Source organism: Bombus huntii, chromosome 11 (genome assembly GCF_024542735.1).
Source record: "Bombus huntii isolate Logan2020A chromosome 11, iyBomHunt1.1, whole genome shotgun sequence".
Classification (NCBI taxonomy): domain Eukaryota; kingdom Metazoa; phylum Arthropoda; class Insecta; order Hymenoptera; family Apidae; genus Bombus; species Bombus huntii.
Genome location: NC_066248.1, coordinates 897,742 through 917,720, shown reverse-complemented (window position 1 = coordinate 917,720; position 19,979 = coordinate 897,742). Strand labels below are relative to the sequence as shown.

Sequence of the window (19,979 nt, the reverse complement as noted above, 5' to 3'; positions counted from 1 at the left end):
ATTCGGCTCTCGATCGATCGACTCGTGATCGGCTCTGGCGTGCACAGTTGTACGAGGATTTCGTCCTTTCTTTTTTTTTCTTTTTTGTTTTCGAAACTCACGTTTTAGCGAGTTTCGTTGCCGCAGCAAGGGACAGCGAAATCGGTGAGGAAACAAAAATATAATCGCACCCGCGCCGCGGTCGTGAAATACAGCGAGCAGTTTTTCAAGAACCGAGGGATATCGATTTCTCAGTTTTCGTTGTGCGATCAACCGCGCTTCCGATGTCACACGGAGTCTCGTTGTTTATTATAACTACGCTTGAAATCATGCTGTTCTATCATCGAAAATATTGCATTTTAATACATATTATATTGATTTGTCTGGAGGTGAAGTTAACCGAACGACGTCGCTTTTTTGGCATTTTTCCTTATCTCTTTTCTTTTTCTCCTTTTCTATGCCCTCTCTTTTTGTTTCCTTTACAAGTAACTTTCGTCGATGCACAGGAAACGCGCGGTTCATCACGAGCAATATAAATAAAGTTTATTCGTCGACTAATACTACGGTATTGCTTCAATATGATATGATACAGTCTTTTCACTGATTGTCCAATATCACTACGTAATACATCCTGTTAATCCCTTTTTCCCCTTTCACTCATCGCATCGTCTTGGTTTTTCATCTCCGTTCATTCTTCCATCCTCGTTTTCGCGCATTTTACTAATCGATACACCGCGCTGGAACGAATCATCGTTGCAGCCAAATCCGCGTATCGTTTGCGATAGAAATACACGAAAATTCTACACAGATACGATTAACGAATATCGCGATAAAGTATCTAAATATCGTAACCAGACACGAAAAATTGATTACGAATATGTTTTGTATATTAGAAGGTATAACGTTGCAAATATTACGTATCGATCAAACAAATGCGTAATATTAATATTCGCGATATTTAGACTCGATAAGTATCGTAGACACAAACAAACGCTAAAAATTCTTTACAAACTTTCAACTATATTTTTTCTCGACTCGATCGGAAAATCTTCTTTTTGTAAAACAGAAATTGAAATCGATCACGCAGCGATTTATTTTTATTTCTCTGAGCAACGTAAACGCAACGTTACGTACACGGACAGCGATTAGTAGGAATAAGAGAATTCGTTCCAAAATCGGGTGTATCGACGTTTCACTCTTACTTTTATCATTATCACACACACATACCTCTTTCTCTCTCTTGCTCTCTAGCTCTTCACTTTTTACACTGCACTGATTGCGACTACATATTGCGAGTGTCTTCATTAGGATTAATATCACTTATTTGTTCGGCACGACGTACTCGCGCGTCGATTTTATAACAATACGTACTTTTATATTTTATGTTTCGAATTGTACTTTTCAAGACGCATCGATGATTATTCGGCTATTTGGTTTTCGTTGTGATCGACTCTTGCCCGTTCGCGAACAATCCTCTTCCTCTTCTTTTGTCTCGTTATGACAGAAATCAGAATTCAAAATTCAAATGTTTCCTGGCCTCTCTAATTTTATAAATACATATTTTACAAATTTTATAAATTAGAATTAGTTACGTGTACGAACGTAAAGTATAAATTATTTTGCAATCCGTCTCTGCATGATTATTTATTCATATAGGTACTTAGAGAAATATATTTTGATATTTTTGGAAGCACTTAATCAAATTATATTTCGTATATGTAATTTCGATAAACAGTTTATAGTCTCCGCTGATCTTTAACGCGTTTATCGATGGAGATCTTCGACGTAAAATATAGAAAATTCGAAGGCACAAAATTTTATCAAGTTAGAAAATATCGTTTTACGAGGTTACGAACAATTGGAAAATATGATATTTAGATATACGCTAAATTCGGTAACCTTCGAACCTGATTTCCAGTCTACGGAAGTTGGTCTAAAGGTGGGGTACGCTCGTAAACTGTTTTATCGCGATCGTAGCTGATATGCTTCGCAAATTCTATCTCACTTTACAGATGATTTGATCTAGAGATTCCGTAAGGGTTCTTTTATGTCGTTTTATACGATATTCTTATGCAACATGTAGCACATTTTCAGTATATAGCATGTAACGTCAGCGATCCTTATTAGATACTTTTATCAAGTTGGTGAATTTTCATCGATTACGTTCGCGGATCTGGCGTTCAACCCTCTCAACCAAAAATCGACTGGAACCGCGTACGTAGTAAGATTTTCTTTATTTTCGAATCACGCGGTTCCAATTTTTGCTTTAGAATCGAAAGGAGTGGAAAAGATGGTGATTTTAATCTTCGCGCTTCGAACGGCAGAACTTGAAGCTACGACAAACGATATCGACTCGAATATACTTGAATCTTTATACAGAAGAGAAAAGTATGTTTCTTAACTTAACACTGGAATCGAAAGATCTGTTTAGCGACGAATTAATTGTCATTAATTCCAACGATCGATTTTGTTCTGCGTATCGACAACAGGAAAATTGTGAACCAGTAAACATTCGAACGACGGTTTGCGAATCTGTTATTCGTCGTAATTGGAACGGTAGCGTAAAGTTACGAGTAAGTTAAAATGGCAAAGCGAAGAGGGAAGAGGCTCGTGAATCGATTCGTCAAGCATCGTCGGTTCCGGTGGAAAATTCGCCGGGAGACTGGAGACGCGTCGAGAACGTCACACGCGCGCGCGCAATGACCGTAAAATATTTCGCATAAAGCCTGTGACAGTCTGACTATCGCTTACTCTTATTTGGCCGCAGCATCGAGCTAATACGTTTGCGATCCACTTGAAACCGAGAAGTCGTACGCGCATCACTTCCAATTCCAATGACTCCACCATCGGCAACCACGTAGAACAGTTAGTACGTGCTACGTTTAAATCCCACTGCTGCTTATGATTGTACGTATGTACATAATTCCATTCCCACAGCGATCGCGTCTTTCGTGCTCTTATATTGTCCGTTTCTGTTTACGGCCATCCCTGAAACTCGGTCAAGGGTTCTGGTTTAGGCTCGAGACTGGGCAACTGATACGGTCAGTTTTGCTGTCACAAGCCACCCTCGGGTCAATGTTGAGCCGCGAATTTCATGCGCTTCTGCTTCTGCCGTTGGTTGCAAAACCAAACTCTAACCACGTTCTTTTTCAGATCCAGCTTCTCCGCGATCGCGGCGATCTTCTCGCCGGACGGCCGTGGTTGCACAGCGAAATACGCCTCCAGAGAACGTTTCTCGGGCGCGGCTATACTCGTTCTCTTTCTTTTCTTCTCGCCGGCTGGTAACACCGACGGAGCGTCGGGATCTCGTCTCTTGTTCTTCGCCTGGGCCTCTGCTTCCTCCAGCCACGCTTGCAAGATCGGTTTCAGCGCGATCATGTTGTTATGCGATAACGTGAGCGACTCGAATCGACATATCGTGGATTGAGATAGCGCTCCAACGCCTGGCAACTTTAAATTTGCCAAAGCTTTCCCGACATCGGCTTGCGTCACGCCCAGCTTGATGCGTCTCTGTTTGAACCTTTCCGCGAATGCTTCCAACTCTCGTGGATCCGTGTCTGCATCTGGATGAAGACCCGCGGCCGCGGCTGCTGCTGCTGCCGCCGCCATCGCTGGGTGATGATGAGCCGGATGTGGTACGCTACCTCCGCCGCCGCCCAAATTTCCGTGATGATGATGATGGCCCATCATTCCGTTCATCCCCCCGTAAACCGAGGGACCGTGAATTCCAGCATGATGACCTGGTCCACCGCCGGTGTTCTCTGACATTGGCGTCAATGTGGTCATCGAGTTTGCTGGATCCAGCATGTCCAGACTCTCCATTCCCGGATGGCTCATCTGTAAAATATAATTTGCGTATTTTTTACTCGTAAAGCGTGGCGTAGGTTAAGTTAATACGTCACGTACGCTTCTTGCTTTCTGATCGGATATTTTGCAAAACGAGATCGACGCGTGGTACACCGAACATCGAATAATGAGAACTTTAAGTATGTATAATTCCACTGTGATATGCTTTACTGTTGTGCAACAGAAACAAGAAATCAAGCGAATAGTTGGGAAACGTATCGGTTAACGGTAACGGTCGGATATTACTGCGAAATATTTGCAACAAATATACCGTGATACGAACTAACAATTTGCCCAACGTTCGGTATAAAATCTCGTTATACCTGTATAAAACTAAAGGAGTATCTTGTACGTATTTACATTATTTTACAACGTTCGTTAACAAAAGTGGAACGTTCAAGGATGAAAGAATCGTGTTCTAATTACTAGCAGCCGCGCGATAAAATATTCCAAGCTTTCTTTTATAGGCGTACAAATTTCGTAATCACGCAAAATCAATAATCGTAACAACGTAACTTAAACCAGCAGTTGTGAAAAATGAATCGAACTCGGCTCGTAAAATATTTCGAGCGCGAGAGGGCGGCACGACCACAGCTGTTTAAAAATCAAGATCTTTGAGCGGAAATTGTACGGTAACGTGGTTACGCGATTCTAGCAATTAACATTGTTAAAAGGAAAGAATGAATGAAACCAACGGGGGCTACGAGGGATGGAAGGGGACGAGGACACGGAGATGAAGAGAGAACGTGTACAAACTAGCACGCACAATTATGCAGCACGTGCCGTGGTCGTCGCGTCGCGTCGTCGCGAGCGCAGTGTGCGCGACCCCTTACAAATTATTTATGAGCTCCCTTCGTATTTTTTCCCCGTAGAAGGTGACGCCGCGTCAGGTACTGCTTGTGTTCGTTGTTTTCTCAAAGCTACGTATCCCGATATTTTCGTTAAACCAATAAACACGTACGTTAATACGTACGCGTTAACGTCGACTCCTCTGCGGAGGAGATGCACCTGTCACAGGTCGACGTATCGCGCGGTATCCATTCATTCCCAGGAGTATCGTATCGCCGATAGCAGAAATCGTAAATGTGTCATCAGGATTTAGGCTCGAGTAGCTTTAGCTACTCCGAGTGACGATACTTTTAGGGACTACCGGGTTTCTAAGAGTCGCGGATGTCGTGGTTCGTCGGGATGCCGACAAAAGGCCCCGTACTCTCCGACGCTCGCTGTCGAGGCTCGTGTGCACGACGATTCGGCGTCACGACGCTCCGTGGCACGTGGAAAACGATAAGAGCTTTGTAGCAGGATTTGATCAGGCAATGGAGAGGGATGGTGACGCCGACGAACCCTCTGACGAGAGGACCGAGGATCGAGGCCGATCGGGAGTCAAGAAAGATTGAAATCGTGGAAGATCGATACGCGCGTCATCCGTCGCGTATATTTTGGCTTCCATTTAGTCGCTTTTTATTCGTATCTACGTCTTTGTTAATGTCTGGATTTTTATGTCGTTTCGACATGTAAAAATATCTTCTAACCGGAGAAAGTTTGGAAAAAAGCCAAGCACGCTACTATACTTCTGGAATTTCTGGATATTGAGAAAACAAACGACTTGGTACTGTTTTAGAATCCTAGGACCGCAAAGATACAGGGGAAAGGTCGTAAAAGCGGAAGGTCCGCGTATAAATCGGCAAAAAATGCGGCGAGTGTGGTCGCGATTGGTGCTCGCAGGAACATGCGCCTACGCCTACGGGACGTTTGCGTAACGTTGTACACAGGGCGTGACGCGTATGCGTAGGAGTAGGATCGCGCGTTCGTGTGTACGCAACGTTTATTCTCACGAGAATATGCAGCGTAGCGAGCTAACTGGATGGCACGGTTTCGGTCCAGGGGTGCTCTGGAATAGCATAGTTACATCAGAAATGCAGGGGCTTGCGGGTGGCGGCGCGAAAGAGCGAGAAGGAAAGCACGTTGGAAGAGGATAGTTGCAAATATGGAGTGAGCGAAGGACTAGCCCAGGGGCGTATATGGTAGGGCCCTAGAGACCCGCGCAATATTTCATCATTATGCTGACACGACGCGACGCGACACGGCGGTAGGGTTAGCCGACTCTCTCGTTCCTCCTCTCTCGAATACGTGCCCCTGTTTTTCTCTTCTTTACCCTTGCTCCGTTGTATCTACGTTGTACGGCCTATCGCTCGTCACCGTTCTTTCCCCTTGCTCTTTTCCCTTTGACTCGATCCGCTCCCCAAAGCTTGTGCCAATGACACAAAACTCGTTACATGCGTTCGTGAACGTAATACGTTGCGCGTTAGGCAAGCCTGCAGCAACACTACCGTTATTGAATTCGTCAACCTCGCGTATAAAAACAGACTTTATGGGACACTTGCCGTTTGACCATCTGTATGGGAGATTCGCGGCTGGGAGAATGGGACAGAGAGAAAGAGCTGTAAGCGGGAGAACGGGGCTCGTCGTTCGCTCGTCGTGCCACCGCACTGCGGGAAGCCAGATCTCCGATCTATACACCCACTTCATGGTCAACGAATATTCTAGCGACTAATAATAGTCAGCCGATTTCCAGCGGGTCGATGAAACGAATACTCTCTCGCGTTCGCCGTTACGGTTGATCCACCTTCGATCAGTTTGCCAACGTTGTACAACGACCTTTTTCCGCGTAATGTTTTTGAATAAAATAATGCTTTTTTTATCGAATTTATCGATTTGTCCGTTTATTTATCGACCACTTGTCGGGACGAGTCTTTGAACAACTGAATTATTCTTATTTTCTGTTTCGTTATGCCAGGCTGCATTTAACCATTTCTTCGATTGATTTTATACGAACGATAAATATCTTTACATCTATAATATTTGTTTAACGCGAAACCTTGGCTAGGTTTGCCGAAGCAATATTTTTATTAATAATCGCCGAAACGTATCGTGTAGGATACGCGGGTGTACGCGTAAGATGTTTCTAACGCGTAGATAAAGCCTTTGGAAGATTTTAACGCAAAAGCATAAGCAACGAGATAGAGAACTCTATGGAAGCTGTTATAAAAATGTATTATTCCGATCAGGAATACGTTAATCGGTAACGTTTTTACAGAAATATTTCATTCGGATAATGGATAGATTACGAATATAACAATATTGCGATCGAATATATTTTTCAGCTTTAATATGCATTTGCATTTGGAAAACGCATTTGGAAAACGATGCATAAATAAAAGCAGATAAAACGTATGCGTGTTTTAATCGTACTACACCTACTTCATACATCTTTGAGTAACTCATAACAACATACATATATACATATATCAGCGTCATTATCGTTTTTGGATATCGTTTTGGAAAGAATTCTCTGACTTTATTTTTTTAATCTCAAATTCACGAAATACGGTCGATTTTACTCGCTACAAGGGAAATCGCGAGAATACTGACCGTCGTGTAATAGATACATTGTGGCCGTTAAGTTGCCGTATCTCGAAATTACGTATATCATGGCAATGATCGAGACATTGAGAATGAGATAATTGCTTGTGTAGTAGTTACATAGATAAACACGTTTCTTACGCACTGGAATTTCGGCAGCGAACCCGATGTGGGATTGGTAACATGAAAAGGAAATTCTGTCAAAATTGATTGCGTTACGCCCAGCGTGTTACGAATCGTCCCAATGGCGAGATAACGTACGAGCAACGCCCCTAAACTCGAGAAGATCATTCCGGGTCGCTGAACATTGCTTGATTCACCCTACTGCCATGCTATCATCCGCTCATCGGCCTCAGATTGCTTGTATTAGCATAAAAACCCCGGAACGACACGGAGCAAATTGTAATTGAATTAATGGCACGTTCGTAACACTTTTGCGCGTCTGTCTCTCTAAGCGATTAATTTTTTATTTATAATTTTGCAAACAATAGGTATAGGTGTAGTACAACATACGGGTTTGTATCTTTGTGCATCTTGCTTAGTTAAATCTTTCATTCTGAATATCACGGGGAATCGACGTTTTATCGTCGCGTGTATTTTTATTGTTTACTCTTATTTGCCGATAAGAATAGAAAAAAATGTTAACGTGAAAGGGCTGATTTTCTAGGTATTTTCCATAGATTTGACGTTGCGTACGACGCGTGAATTATATTATATCTATACTCTGATACTATTCTATCTGCTAGCGTATGAAAAATTTAGCGTTTAGCGATCGTTTCACGTGGAAAATATATATTTTATAGATCAGTTCATAGTTCACGATAACAAACGTTAAAATCGTACATTCGAAGGTGTACAATTGCTCACGCGTATCGGATTATGGGAAATATCAATGATTAAAGTATCGGAATGAAAACTGTTGCTCGTATCGTGAAAGATGTTAATAAAAAATCGGTAGGGCTGAATTTTTTAATTGTCGGATTAATTATAAATCGCAATTAATTGCTACGCGTAATTAATTATTGTCGGTGGTTTTAAGCCGTCCTCGAAACTCGTTGCATTTTATAATCGTACTCAAACGATGAATTTTGCATGTCGACGTTATTGTTTCGGTACACTTCATTACGATAATTGTTTCACCGATAAACTTCGTCATTGGTAACAACATTAAGTTTTAACAAATTATCGTGCCTCTGAGGCCACGTACGATATACAATTAGTCCGTTTCGTAATTCATTCCAGTCTGAATGTAACTACAGACTTTACTCCGTTTTATCGTCGTCTTTATCGAATTATAATACGTAGTACGAAAAATATTTCCGATCAAGAAAAGCCAAGCGTTAATAAGATTATCGTTAAGAAGGAGAAAAATTAGCGATTATTATTGGCAGGAACAATAGTAATAAATGAAATTATACACCATAACTTCTTTTTTTCTCTGATATTTATTTACGTAGGTATCTACGTCATCTTTCGGAAAATGACATAGAGACATTCGTTCTTTTATACTCGATATCCGATACCTCTGCTATTATCAGGTGTTACTTTCTCATTTATAAAGGATTAGCAACACTTTTATTTTAATACGTAAAATTTAATACAATGTTACTACGTAGAAATACTATAAGAAATTTGGAGAGTAGAACGAGTCTATCGTACAACACGGTAAATAGAAATTACAATGTTGTACTTTAACGCTACAAGCGTGCGTTATCATATCGGATACGATATAGGTATGTTAATTCTTCGTACTTGAAAACGGCAGAAGCTCTCACGCCTCAGCGTTGACTTAAATATCATAAATAATTAATTGTTCCACGAAATAGGTTATTACGTTCTTTCTTAAGTATCTTAAATCCTTAAAAAATAATAGTGTTCGTTTACAAAATATAAGAGATTAACGCTCGAAAACAAATTAAACTTCAAACCTCGATAAATCAATAACGAACGATAGCGCGATCAACGAATCAAAGTGGTCGATATACACTCGATATGCTAACACAGTTCGATACATTTTTGTAAATAGTAATTGCGTACGTATTACAAATATAAAGCTCAAGAGACAAAATTATACCGATGTTCCAATATTTTTGTAACCGACTGTACGTACGTATTTTCATATACATAGGTACACGATGTATTGAAATAGCAACAAACCATTCAGAATAACGAGAACATAATCGTATAATAACGTTGATAAGAAAATAAAAGAGAATGTATACTTTTGTCAACGAAACTAATATTTTGAAAGAAAAACAATCGGTACGAGTATAGTATTGCGAAAAATGCAGACTCACAAAGAGGTGTGAATGTACCTGATGATGTGGCCGGTTATTTGGATGGGGGGTTGGCATGTGGGTTCCATGATGATAGACGGAAACAGGGTCGTGCTTCAAAGGCATTGGGGTGCCCGCGTTGTGTTTTCCCAAATCCGCCGCCAAAGCTTCCGCCCTCGAAAGTAAGCCGTCTTGTAGACCGCTGTTCAGTCCCCCGAATAAGTCACCCTGAAACGTTAAAAGCGACACGTGACACTGATTGAAGAATTAGGGATCATGCATCAAACGTAACAGAATTTTCGAGAAAACGTTTCGTCTTCTTAAACGAATTTATATCGCATCTTATCGTTACAGCGTATCTCGTAACGTCACGTTGATACGACGTCGGCAATGGGACTACGATTTACAGAGATCTAAGTTTCACGAGGTGTGTAAACTAGATGCTGTATCACCAAGGGTACTTTTCATACATAACGCAGCTTTTCTACAAAAATTATACGATAATTAAAAAACATGTCTTTGAACGTAATAAGATATTACACGTCTTATTAATAAAATTTAGCTTCGAACTTTCATTTCCCTCCTATCGGGCATAAGAACGTTCGTGAAATAATATCAATTTTTGTTTTATTTTTACGTATTGCGTTTTTGTTCTACTCGAAGCACTTCAAACTTTCTTCTTATCTTACAGAACATTTTACGGTAACGGTTCAAAGATATGTCTAATCTTCGAGTTGTGTCACTTTTGTAGCAAGGGGGCGATATGTAAGAATTTTGCACATGGTTCTGAAAATTTATTTCGATAGATAGAGGACAATTGGTTTTATTGTACAATGTACAATGCGCTGGTCGAAAGTTGCTACTCAATGTCAGTTTCTGGTGAAAAAAGTATGCGGTGCTTTTGTATAAAAGTACCCAGTCAGAGGTCACTCCATGTGCTCAACATGGCCGTGCGATCGATATTCTAAAAATAGTTTTAGCGCTGGAAACTTGGATTTAGGTTTTGCCGGATTTTTCAAGTGTACAATGTACGAGCGTAATTACCAATTTTTATATCGATTAATGTAATTATTACCTTATTATTACGATAATAACACTAATTTCTTAGTAACAGGTATTTCCTAGTTATTAACTTGCGTCATTTTGTCATAATGAAACTATCAATTTTTTCAATTTTTTTAATGAAACTAAATATTTCTTTTAAAAAGGAGCTACTTTTCTCAAATAAATTTTCATAGAGATGCAAAATATCCGACATTGTATCGGGCAATGTTTAATCATTCTTTGATTTTTAAAAAAAATTTGATATTACACTCGACAAATCGTCTACGTTGTAAGTTCTGGATTTTTACATTTTATATCTTTATATATTTTCTGTTTATTTTTAAGCATAGTACGATTAAGCAAAGCTACATACGTATAAGGGCGTACATAATACTAGATTACGATTCAGCCGGTTAAGTTGATGTTATTTCAAAAGTGGTTACGCGTGACGTATGAGATTTGCTAATCGTGTTCGTTTGCCTGTCAAGTGTTGCTGGGGCTGCTGGACAGAATATTTTAGGGTCAAAGTGTTACTAAAATTGAACGAGACCATAGGGTCCGTCGGACTATGTGTTCCTATGTTTAGGAACAGGTCTTCCATAAAAGCATAGTTAGTGATAGCGCAAGTAACTTAATATTTTTGCACTTTTATGCCTATCGCGTAAGTACAAGCGACATTCAGAGCTCAAACGTTAGTCAAATTTTTAAAAACGATTTTACTTGCGATAATATCTTTCCTATTCCTATTACCTTTGCTTAAAATAATGGCACGAGGAAGATTTTCAGCCAAATCAAAAAGATTTTCAACCTTCAAACTTATTGTTAACAAAGAGTATACGATAATAAATACAGATTTAAATGGTCTATTTTTTACACATAAGGCGTACGATAGAATATGATTTCGTTATCAGTGTACATTTTCGAATCGGATAATAAAAGTGTTTCTTCCTTTACGATGAATAACGATAATGAAGTAGCTAGAGCCGAAAGGTTTAATGAAATTTCTTTTTCCGACGTCATATTAATAGCAGTTGTGACGCGAATTTATGGTTTCGTTTTGTCCAGATACGCTTCTATGTCGTGGCAATCGATATTATATGGGACATTTTGCGTCAGCCGCATCTGTCACTCACGGCACATTACAAGGTTCGGCTACCACACGAGCAATATTGTCACGTTATTCGAGGAAAATCGAAATATCCGTAGCGCGATGCAATTCCAAACTTTTGTAAAGGCGAAGTCATCAAAAGCTCGTTTCTCGATACGAAAGGTTTCGCTTCATACGATTTATCTGATCAGATTTTCCATTTATCGTTCAATCGTGACAGGTGCTATGCATCTTTTTTTATCGACACTCTATATGTTTATTAAAGATCTAGATATTTATCTATAAATTTATACGAAGAAACTTTTATTAGAAAATCGACCATGTAGATACACATACGACACACGTATTTTTTTGTAAAAGTAATCAACCTGCAACATGTATTAAACTGTGTAAGAAGATCTCTAGCTTTAAGTGCTCGATTTGAACGTTTAATGCTTTTATTCGTTTTTAATTAACATGGAAAAAAATCTTTGATTAGAAATAGGAATCTACGATAGGTGGATGGTAGAGATTAATTTATGGAATAAACAATGGTATTTTGTGCGCGCGCGTGTGGAGTAACGTTTAATTAAAAATTCGAAATAAACGATTCTAATTCATCGTTTCGATTCAAAGTTCGAATTGAAAGTTGAAACGAAAAATTCAAATAGCATACGAGTGGTTGTTTTTTTGAGAAACGTTCGCAACTATATCCGTACAGAATTTGCGATTCTAATTGTCTTACTTATCGAGATTTTCTTTCAACGCACTTCGAAAATAGAATATCTTCAAATAGCATTATTGATTTCTCTGCATCACTTGGAAAACGTGGCCATTGCTTTATTAAATATCGATAAAGGAGGATTCATTGTCAAAACAATTTAGTGGGAATTCTCCGTGGCGCGTGTGCTTTCATCAAGTTTGTATGAATCCGTTGCGTTGCAACCAATTGCCATCAACGAGTCGTTTCTCATTCGGTAATGGGAAATATCGAAAATCAAGTATCAAGCGTTTTCAAAATATTCCGTAATTTATGAAATATCGAACATTTTTCCATTCCTTCGCTTCGAATTATTCGTTGGAGATTTAATTTGTCGGAATATTCGATTTAATTTATCGAGAAACGATTGAAATTCCTTCGATATGTTAACGCACGGATCACGAACTGTTTACGGTTTGCGATTTATCTACAGTTTGGCACGAAAGAAATTTATCACGAAAATAGTAATTAAAAATTTACGAGAGCAAATTATCGTAACAGTTATTGAAATGTCAATAGTTAGATAGGTTCGGCGTAGCGAGGTTAAAAACGATTCACTATCCACTTATTTCATTATAAACTGCAATGTCCGCATCGGCCGATCAATGTTTCATGCGAAAACCACCATCGTGCTTCAACGCTTCGATTATTTATGAACTCCTTGTGTCTTTGTCGGGTACGTGTACCTACTATCTGTCCGTCTGTCTGTCTGTCTATCTGTCTGTCTGTAGGTTACTGAACTACCGCCACTTTTTCTAATTTCCAACTTCTTCCTTGTGCTTTTCGCCTCTCGTATCGTAAATTTGCCATTTGCCGAGTACCTTGCTTTTAAACCTGCGAATGATGCATTCATCTTAGTGGTCCTAGAGAGTGATTAAAAGTCAGTATTTGTAGAATGGCGCAAGTTCTTTAAAATAACGATTTCTTATTGTTTGTTGCTCTGTTAAAATTTAATATTGTCGGTGTATAGGTAAGACGTATACATGACGTAAAACAATTGCGTAGCAAGCAATTTTTGATAAATCGAAAACGAGATAAACGCTTGTACAACTTTTTAAAGTTTAGTACGTATTTTATTTTCCAAATAGATTTTATTATTGGCAGATATGTAAATTAGAAATTTCGAAAGAAAGACAGAAATAGAAATAGAAGTAGAAGTAGAAGTAGAAGTAGAAGTAGAAATAGAAATAGAAGTAGAAATAGAAATAGATATAGAGATAGAAATAGAAATTTTCCATTTTAAATGAATGAAAGTTTGTTATTTTGAATAAAAAATGTTTGTTAAAATATAGAAATTTGAGAAATATTGCAAAGAAATTAATAAGCACGTGATCCTTTATCGCATAAAACATCATTACTTTATTACGCAAAGGATGAAGTACTTACATACATGGTATTGCTTATGGAGACGAATGCTTTACCTAAACGAAGTTTTAACAGGACGATAAATCGCAAATTGCGTTTTCTCTTCAAGTGCGGAGGAAGAATCCCAATTTGGGGCGAGTTTAACCTCGCACTTGTTATACATATGTGTGTGTGCGCGTGATGAATGTAAGGGATGGTCTGTTTGAACGTTAATCACGTGTTATAAAAATTATGTTAATCGTAATCAAGACGTTTTCTTTCACGATTTACTTTATTTGTGCGTGATCAAAATGTTGTTCGTATATTGGTGCGTATCCACAGTTAAATTGTAATATTCTTCTTGTTAAATAAAACGACGATGTAGTTCGTACATTTATGTATCTTCGCATCTGTGTAATTAGCCCTTTGCGTTCGGCATATTTTCCACTTTTTTATTTATCTTCTCTTCGAGGAGACGTATATGTTTAAAAAATTTCAAGCTCGTCTAATTTTGTTCCGTACAATCACCGGTAATCTCTTTATGTCCCCTTAAAGAGAACGTCCGAGCTGTTTGTTACATTTACGACGTCTTCTCAAAGAGGACAACCGAGTACATACGGTCAAATATCCATAATTTCGTATATTCAAATATAATAATAATACAAATGACTTAATTTATTATATCATAATCGAATAAAAGATAGTTTTTAAAATACTATTTAGCTTTTCCTTATCGGTAGCTATACGACATGTACAGATATAAAGCGCAAAACCTATAACTTTGATTAATAATTTCTCCGCAAGTATAGAATAACGAATCTACCTATGTATACAGGGTGGTTGGTAACTGGTGGTACAAGCGGAAAGGGGGTGGTTCTACGCGAAAAAAGAAGTCGAAAATATAAAATAAAAATTTTTCGTTCGAGGCTTTGTTTTCGAGAAAATCGACTTTGAATTTTCGCTCGGTACGCCTGCGGTACGTTATAACGGATCTCACTGTAGATCGTTGTCTCGATGGAAAAATTAAAAAAAAAAAATTTTATTCTATATTTTCGACTTCTTTTTTCGCGTGGAATCACCCTCTTTCCGCTTGTACCACCAGTTACCAACCACCCTGTATATTAAACATTCGTATCTTACAAAAATATCGTCGGAGGATGTTTATTCTATCCTTTGATCGATGATCTGTCATCGAATATTGCTTCGTCGCAACCTGCTCGCGATACTCTCAACAGCTGATTCTATCGTGAATTTAAACGATTCTACGTAAAATTTCTACGGAAACGCGTTTCTTCAGATAAATGACTGTATCAGTAAGAAACGGCCCATCTATCCTTCCCGATTCTTCTTACACCGTACATTGTGCGCTGTACGGCCAATACACACGCGCGCAGTAGTTTTTCCAAGACTTGGCCAGACAGCTAGGGGCAGGGATGAGAAAAGCGACGACTATGCCGAGCAACGGATACAGATTGCTCTTGTTAGCCGCCTAGTTAGCAGCTCGTGCAGTTGTTTAGCAAAGTTTCTACGGAGTCCCCCTTCGAGCTCGATTCTGTAGGTCCTCGTGGTTAATAGAGTCATTTTTCCGAGCTGCCTGCGGCCAACCCACCCGTTAAATACGTCTTCCAGCGGCGGCACGTTAAAGATTAGCCAATTACAATTGAATTATCGCGCCCCAACGGCCGTCCGCGTAATTTATCTGCTCGAGCTTATTCGCGAGAAACCGGGAATGATTAAGCTCGTAACGTAGTACGCCAGACGACGTATTATTATACATCAGCCTCCTTTTCCGTTTAATCTACCACCAGGCTTTACAATTCTCCCATTTTAAACGATTACGATTACAGTCTACGGAGTCAGGGAGACTCGAGTTACGTTCGAGGAAATATCGCAAAGTATAGCTAGTTCCTTTTCTCGTTTTACGAGTGAAAAGAAGTGGCGCAGAGTTCGTGGAATGTTCGATGGATATTAGGTCAGTAGTCAGTGCATAATAACACGAAACGTTGTCTTTCAAATAAAACCAAAAAGTCTATATGACTCGTTGCATATTTCCGATCTAACTTCGGTCTAAGTTTCGTTATCCCGAATTTATAGGAATTATCAGTTTTTCAAATAAAAAGCTCTTAGAGCGGAGCTATTACAATTTCTTCGTTTACAGTTCTTTTTTAAATAATTTATACGTTAAAAAGTTGTCTTTAATCTCTCCAAGACTTACTTCGCTTTACTCTTTCCCAAATTTAAGCTGGTATTGGTAAGATACTTGTGTAGTTTATAGGTTTCTGATATACTATAAGCGTTTTAAAAGATGATTATTCTTAATTCATACTTTGTTATTCTCTGGTGTTGCCGAATGTGTCACTTGAATTTTTATAGCGTTTACTCGGAGTCTGAAGTAAGTTTTTATGCATCGACGATGTACCTTTCTTCGTGCCTTTATATCGGTAATTTGTGCTTTTTTCGAGAGTTTGCGTCTCGATTTTACGATGACAGCTGATACCTAATACACATATGCCTTTGTTCAGGAATAATAGATAGACATTTATTACGAACATACAATTAGTAAAATTCTGATGCATGGCACTTATAGCGATCTTAAACATATACCGAAGACTGTTTCGCGCGAAACGGTATTCATATTTTATTTCAGAGAACACGACGCTATTTAGAAGCTAAGCGTTCGCGTCTGTCTTCGTTTTTCAATCATGTACAAGCAAACTAGATACTACGACCAAAGGTACGTACGAACTCGCCGATTCTTTGCAATTGGTGGCCGTATAACCGACGTTCTGGCCAAATATTCATTAAAGTTTTTCACCACTCTATCCGTCATTCCATGATACAATCCAATTTTATCTATTATGCAGGGTGTTTCGTATTGAAAAAGAGTAAACCGCCATTGTCAAAATGAAATAAAGTGCATAAATAAAGTAAGCGGGCCAGAATGCTAAGGTGAATGGAATACAACTCGATGCAGTTGAACATAACATACACATTCATGACTATATAATGCGTGTACATTGTACGTACGTATGTAGTTCTGTTTTCCATCGCGCTTCTGCAATCGAATAGAGGCTCGAGCTTTAAAATAAAGACGATAAAAAATTCAATAGCCGAGAATACGTAATACAATGAAAATTGACTCTTTCGTCCAATTTCACTGTATCAATCATCAAAATGTTAACGATAAAAGTAATTTTTAGATTTCTTTCTTTCAATCTTTACGCTTTGCAATATTCAACCGTTTTAGCGAGGAAAAGAGCGTGAAGTAGTAGATACTTGGACTAGATACTACGTCGAACTATGCCACGAGAGAGACCTTTATCTCGCTCGATGTTGTCGGCTCGGACGATGATCTGAAAGTGAAGTCGTAGTCGTAGCCGTACACGATCGGCGTGGCGCAACGCGTCGTCGCGTCGCCTAAGCCCTAAACCCGACAATAAGACCGAAACTCTCTCGCGTCTTTCCTCAACCCTGCGCAGTTCTTCCTTTCTCGTCTCAAAGATTCACAGTTCACAGGGCGGCACAGAGCAAAAGTCGACACGTGACGGGAGGCGCGTATAGACGTATCCTAATTCTCTTCGATGCGCGTAAAGATATTGATTTATGAAATATTATAAAACTAGGTACTGGATTTTCAAATTTCCGATGCCAGATACTAGATATACATTCTTCGTTGTACGTATACGTAGTATCGAAAAAAAGGGCCTAAGAAACGTCGAGTTGACCATGAACAATGTCGCGAGAGCCGAGGCGCCGTCGGGTCCATCAATGTGTCGTCGGTCTTTTCAATTGTATAGTTTTGTAGAAAAGGCCTAGGTGACCCTGGCAACGAGCGTCTGCGGAACACGTGCGTGGTGGGCCTAAGAAAAGACAAAGGGATGCTAGAACGGCCGGAATGTGAGTTGAGAAGTCGCAGTGTGTCAGTTGAGAAGTCGCAGAGTGTAAGTGGAGGAGTCGGAGAGTATGAATCAGGAAGTTGAGAGCCGAGTATGGTAATAAGACGTACGACGATATTGTAATCAGTTTTTTGTATCGAGTATTGCTTGCTAAACTAAACCTAGCTCCAAATAAAACATCATTACTCGTCCTTACTCTAAGACCCATTTAAGTTACCACGTATATGTAATTTGTTTTCATTTTGTACTACATTTTTATAACTTCTTGTAATCTGTGTGTGTATGTGTATACTCTATAAACCCTGAGAATTTTTTTCATGTCAGTGTCGTAAGATTTTACTCCAAGTCCTTTAATCTACCAATTTTCTTTCAACCTTCTTTATCATAACACGAGTATACTTAACGACGATAAAGATGAGAGAGATAGCGATTTGCGAAGAGAATAGACGAGTATTTCCTATTTTTTAAAGAGATGAAATATTTTTCAGCCACGTGTGACACACGAGTCGTTTAAACAACAGTTGGAAAAATAGCTGATTATTTGTCACGATATTACGATTGGACCTTGGTGCTTTTAATAGAAAGAAAATTCCAGCAACGTTTCCAATTCCGATACTAAGCTTGCTCTACGTTCCAGAAAGTTGCGTTCCAAGTAAAAGTCGGTTACAACTTGTAAGAAGAGTAACGCAGTTGCTCGACGTACGAGACTAATTGTTTGCTTCGAAATTGAATTCCAACTGTGCATGCTAGGAAATTGGAATTCGAGCTGTGTACATTTAAGCGTGTAATATTTTTTTAGTTACTTTCGTACCAATATTTTCCTGTCAGAAAATTTGCCACGTTCTATCTATCATTATACTCCTAAGCTACCGAAAGTATAATAGACACGTTTCGTTAGACGAAAGTATAATAGAAAAAAATCCAATTATGCGTTGAAATTTATTTATTCGATCGATTGTTTACAACGTAATTATAACGTAATTGTAAATAACAAAGTTTTAATACGTACAAACTACTGTAAAAACTACATCTTATCTTGTACATTTTCTGTTAATAAACTCGCTGAAGTCGAGTCTGTTGTTCGAATAAACTAGCATTAAAATCGTCTACAAAGATTATAAATAATTTTAAACGATCGAAATTTCTCTACGATTTATCCAGTTTATTCTACCATATTTTCTATTCGGTTAAAGATATGAACTCTTAATCAACTTTCACCTGTCAATATTAACTCGATTTTATTAATCCACATCACAATATCGTTACGTTATAATTCGTCGCAGATTAATCTGATTTCTTGACGGAGTATTTATCGCAGGCGAGAACCAGCCAACAATCGTATTTGTGAAAGAGACTTCGATCGTTAGAAACAGTAATCAAATTCTCTTCGAAATCTTACGAAACGAACGAGTCCTAAACAACGATATGTCATTTTCGCTTGTTTACGATTCCGTAATTGAGAGCAAGAAGAAGACCAGCGACGAACGAAGAAAGACGATTAACGATGCTGCAACTCGATTCTAAAAACAGCACCGTTCGTGCACTGTCGGCCAACGGATATCGCGAAATGGGACAATTACGTTATTTCCGTTCGATAACCTACATCGCGAAGCAGTCTGACGTATGAATAATTAAATTCTTCCAGAAAATCTGACGTCCCGCGCGAAAACGAGCAGACTGTACGAATTAACACTTGCATGTCGGAGTAGCGTTTGTCTAGAGTCTACGGTCTAGAGTCTAGAGACTAGAGTCTAGAGTCTAGAGTAATCCGGAGAAGGATATTATCTTCGTCCTCCTCTGGCGTCCCGAATAATCTCGATCAAATTCGGTTTCACTTGTCACAGTCACAGTCACAGTTATAGTCGACACAGACGCGACTCGACCTGGCCATGGCGCGGCGACGAGCGGACGAGCTTCGTCCTCATCGATTTAGAAACGATCCAAATTTATAACGTCGCTCGATATTTACCTGCAGGAAGCTCCGGTACGGTGTCTGCCGCGATCGGTCGCGCAACCAGTCGCCGCAGCTTTATTCGGTACCCGCTCGCTAATAATTCATCTCGTTCATTGGATAACGCAATTAACCGTGTATTATTGATGGAAGCCGAGCGAAACGCCGCGTATTGTATTGTAAATTATCACTCGATAAATGCTTGGAGATTGCGACATGAAATATTGCGACACGCGAGATTGCGGTGCAAAGTAGCTGGACGTTGGTCACAACTTGTCCATGTATCGGGCTATCCATGCCCCAACAGATGTACATGGCGGCATTAATATGCATGTATGCGTATAAATAGATAGGCGAACGCGTTGCTGGTTCA

At 39.2% G+C, this 19,979-nt stretch overlaps 1 protein-coding gene across 2 annotated transcripts in view; it reads right to left on the bottom strand.

Moving 5' to 3' along the window:
- Positions 1-2,885: 2,885 nt before the first annotated feature.
- Positions 2,886-19,979, bottom strand: part of LOC126871494 (inhibitory POU protein) — a 53,860-nt gene continuing 36,766 nt past the window's right edge. The window contains exons 3-4 of one of the 2 annotated variants that reach the window (XM_050630402.1): positions 9,546-9,752; positions 2,886-3,816 (exon numbers count right to left, since the gene is read on the bottom strand). In XM_050630402.1, coding sequence (XP_050486359.1) covers positions 3,052-3,816; positions 9,546-9,752 — 972 coding nt within the window. In that variant the 3' untranslated portion in view covers positions 2,886-3,051. The remainder of the gene's footprint in view (positions 3,817-9,545; positions 9,753-19,979) is intronic. The other variant, XM_050630403.1, reaches the window with a different exon arrangement.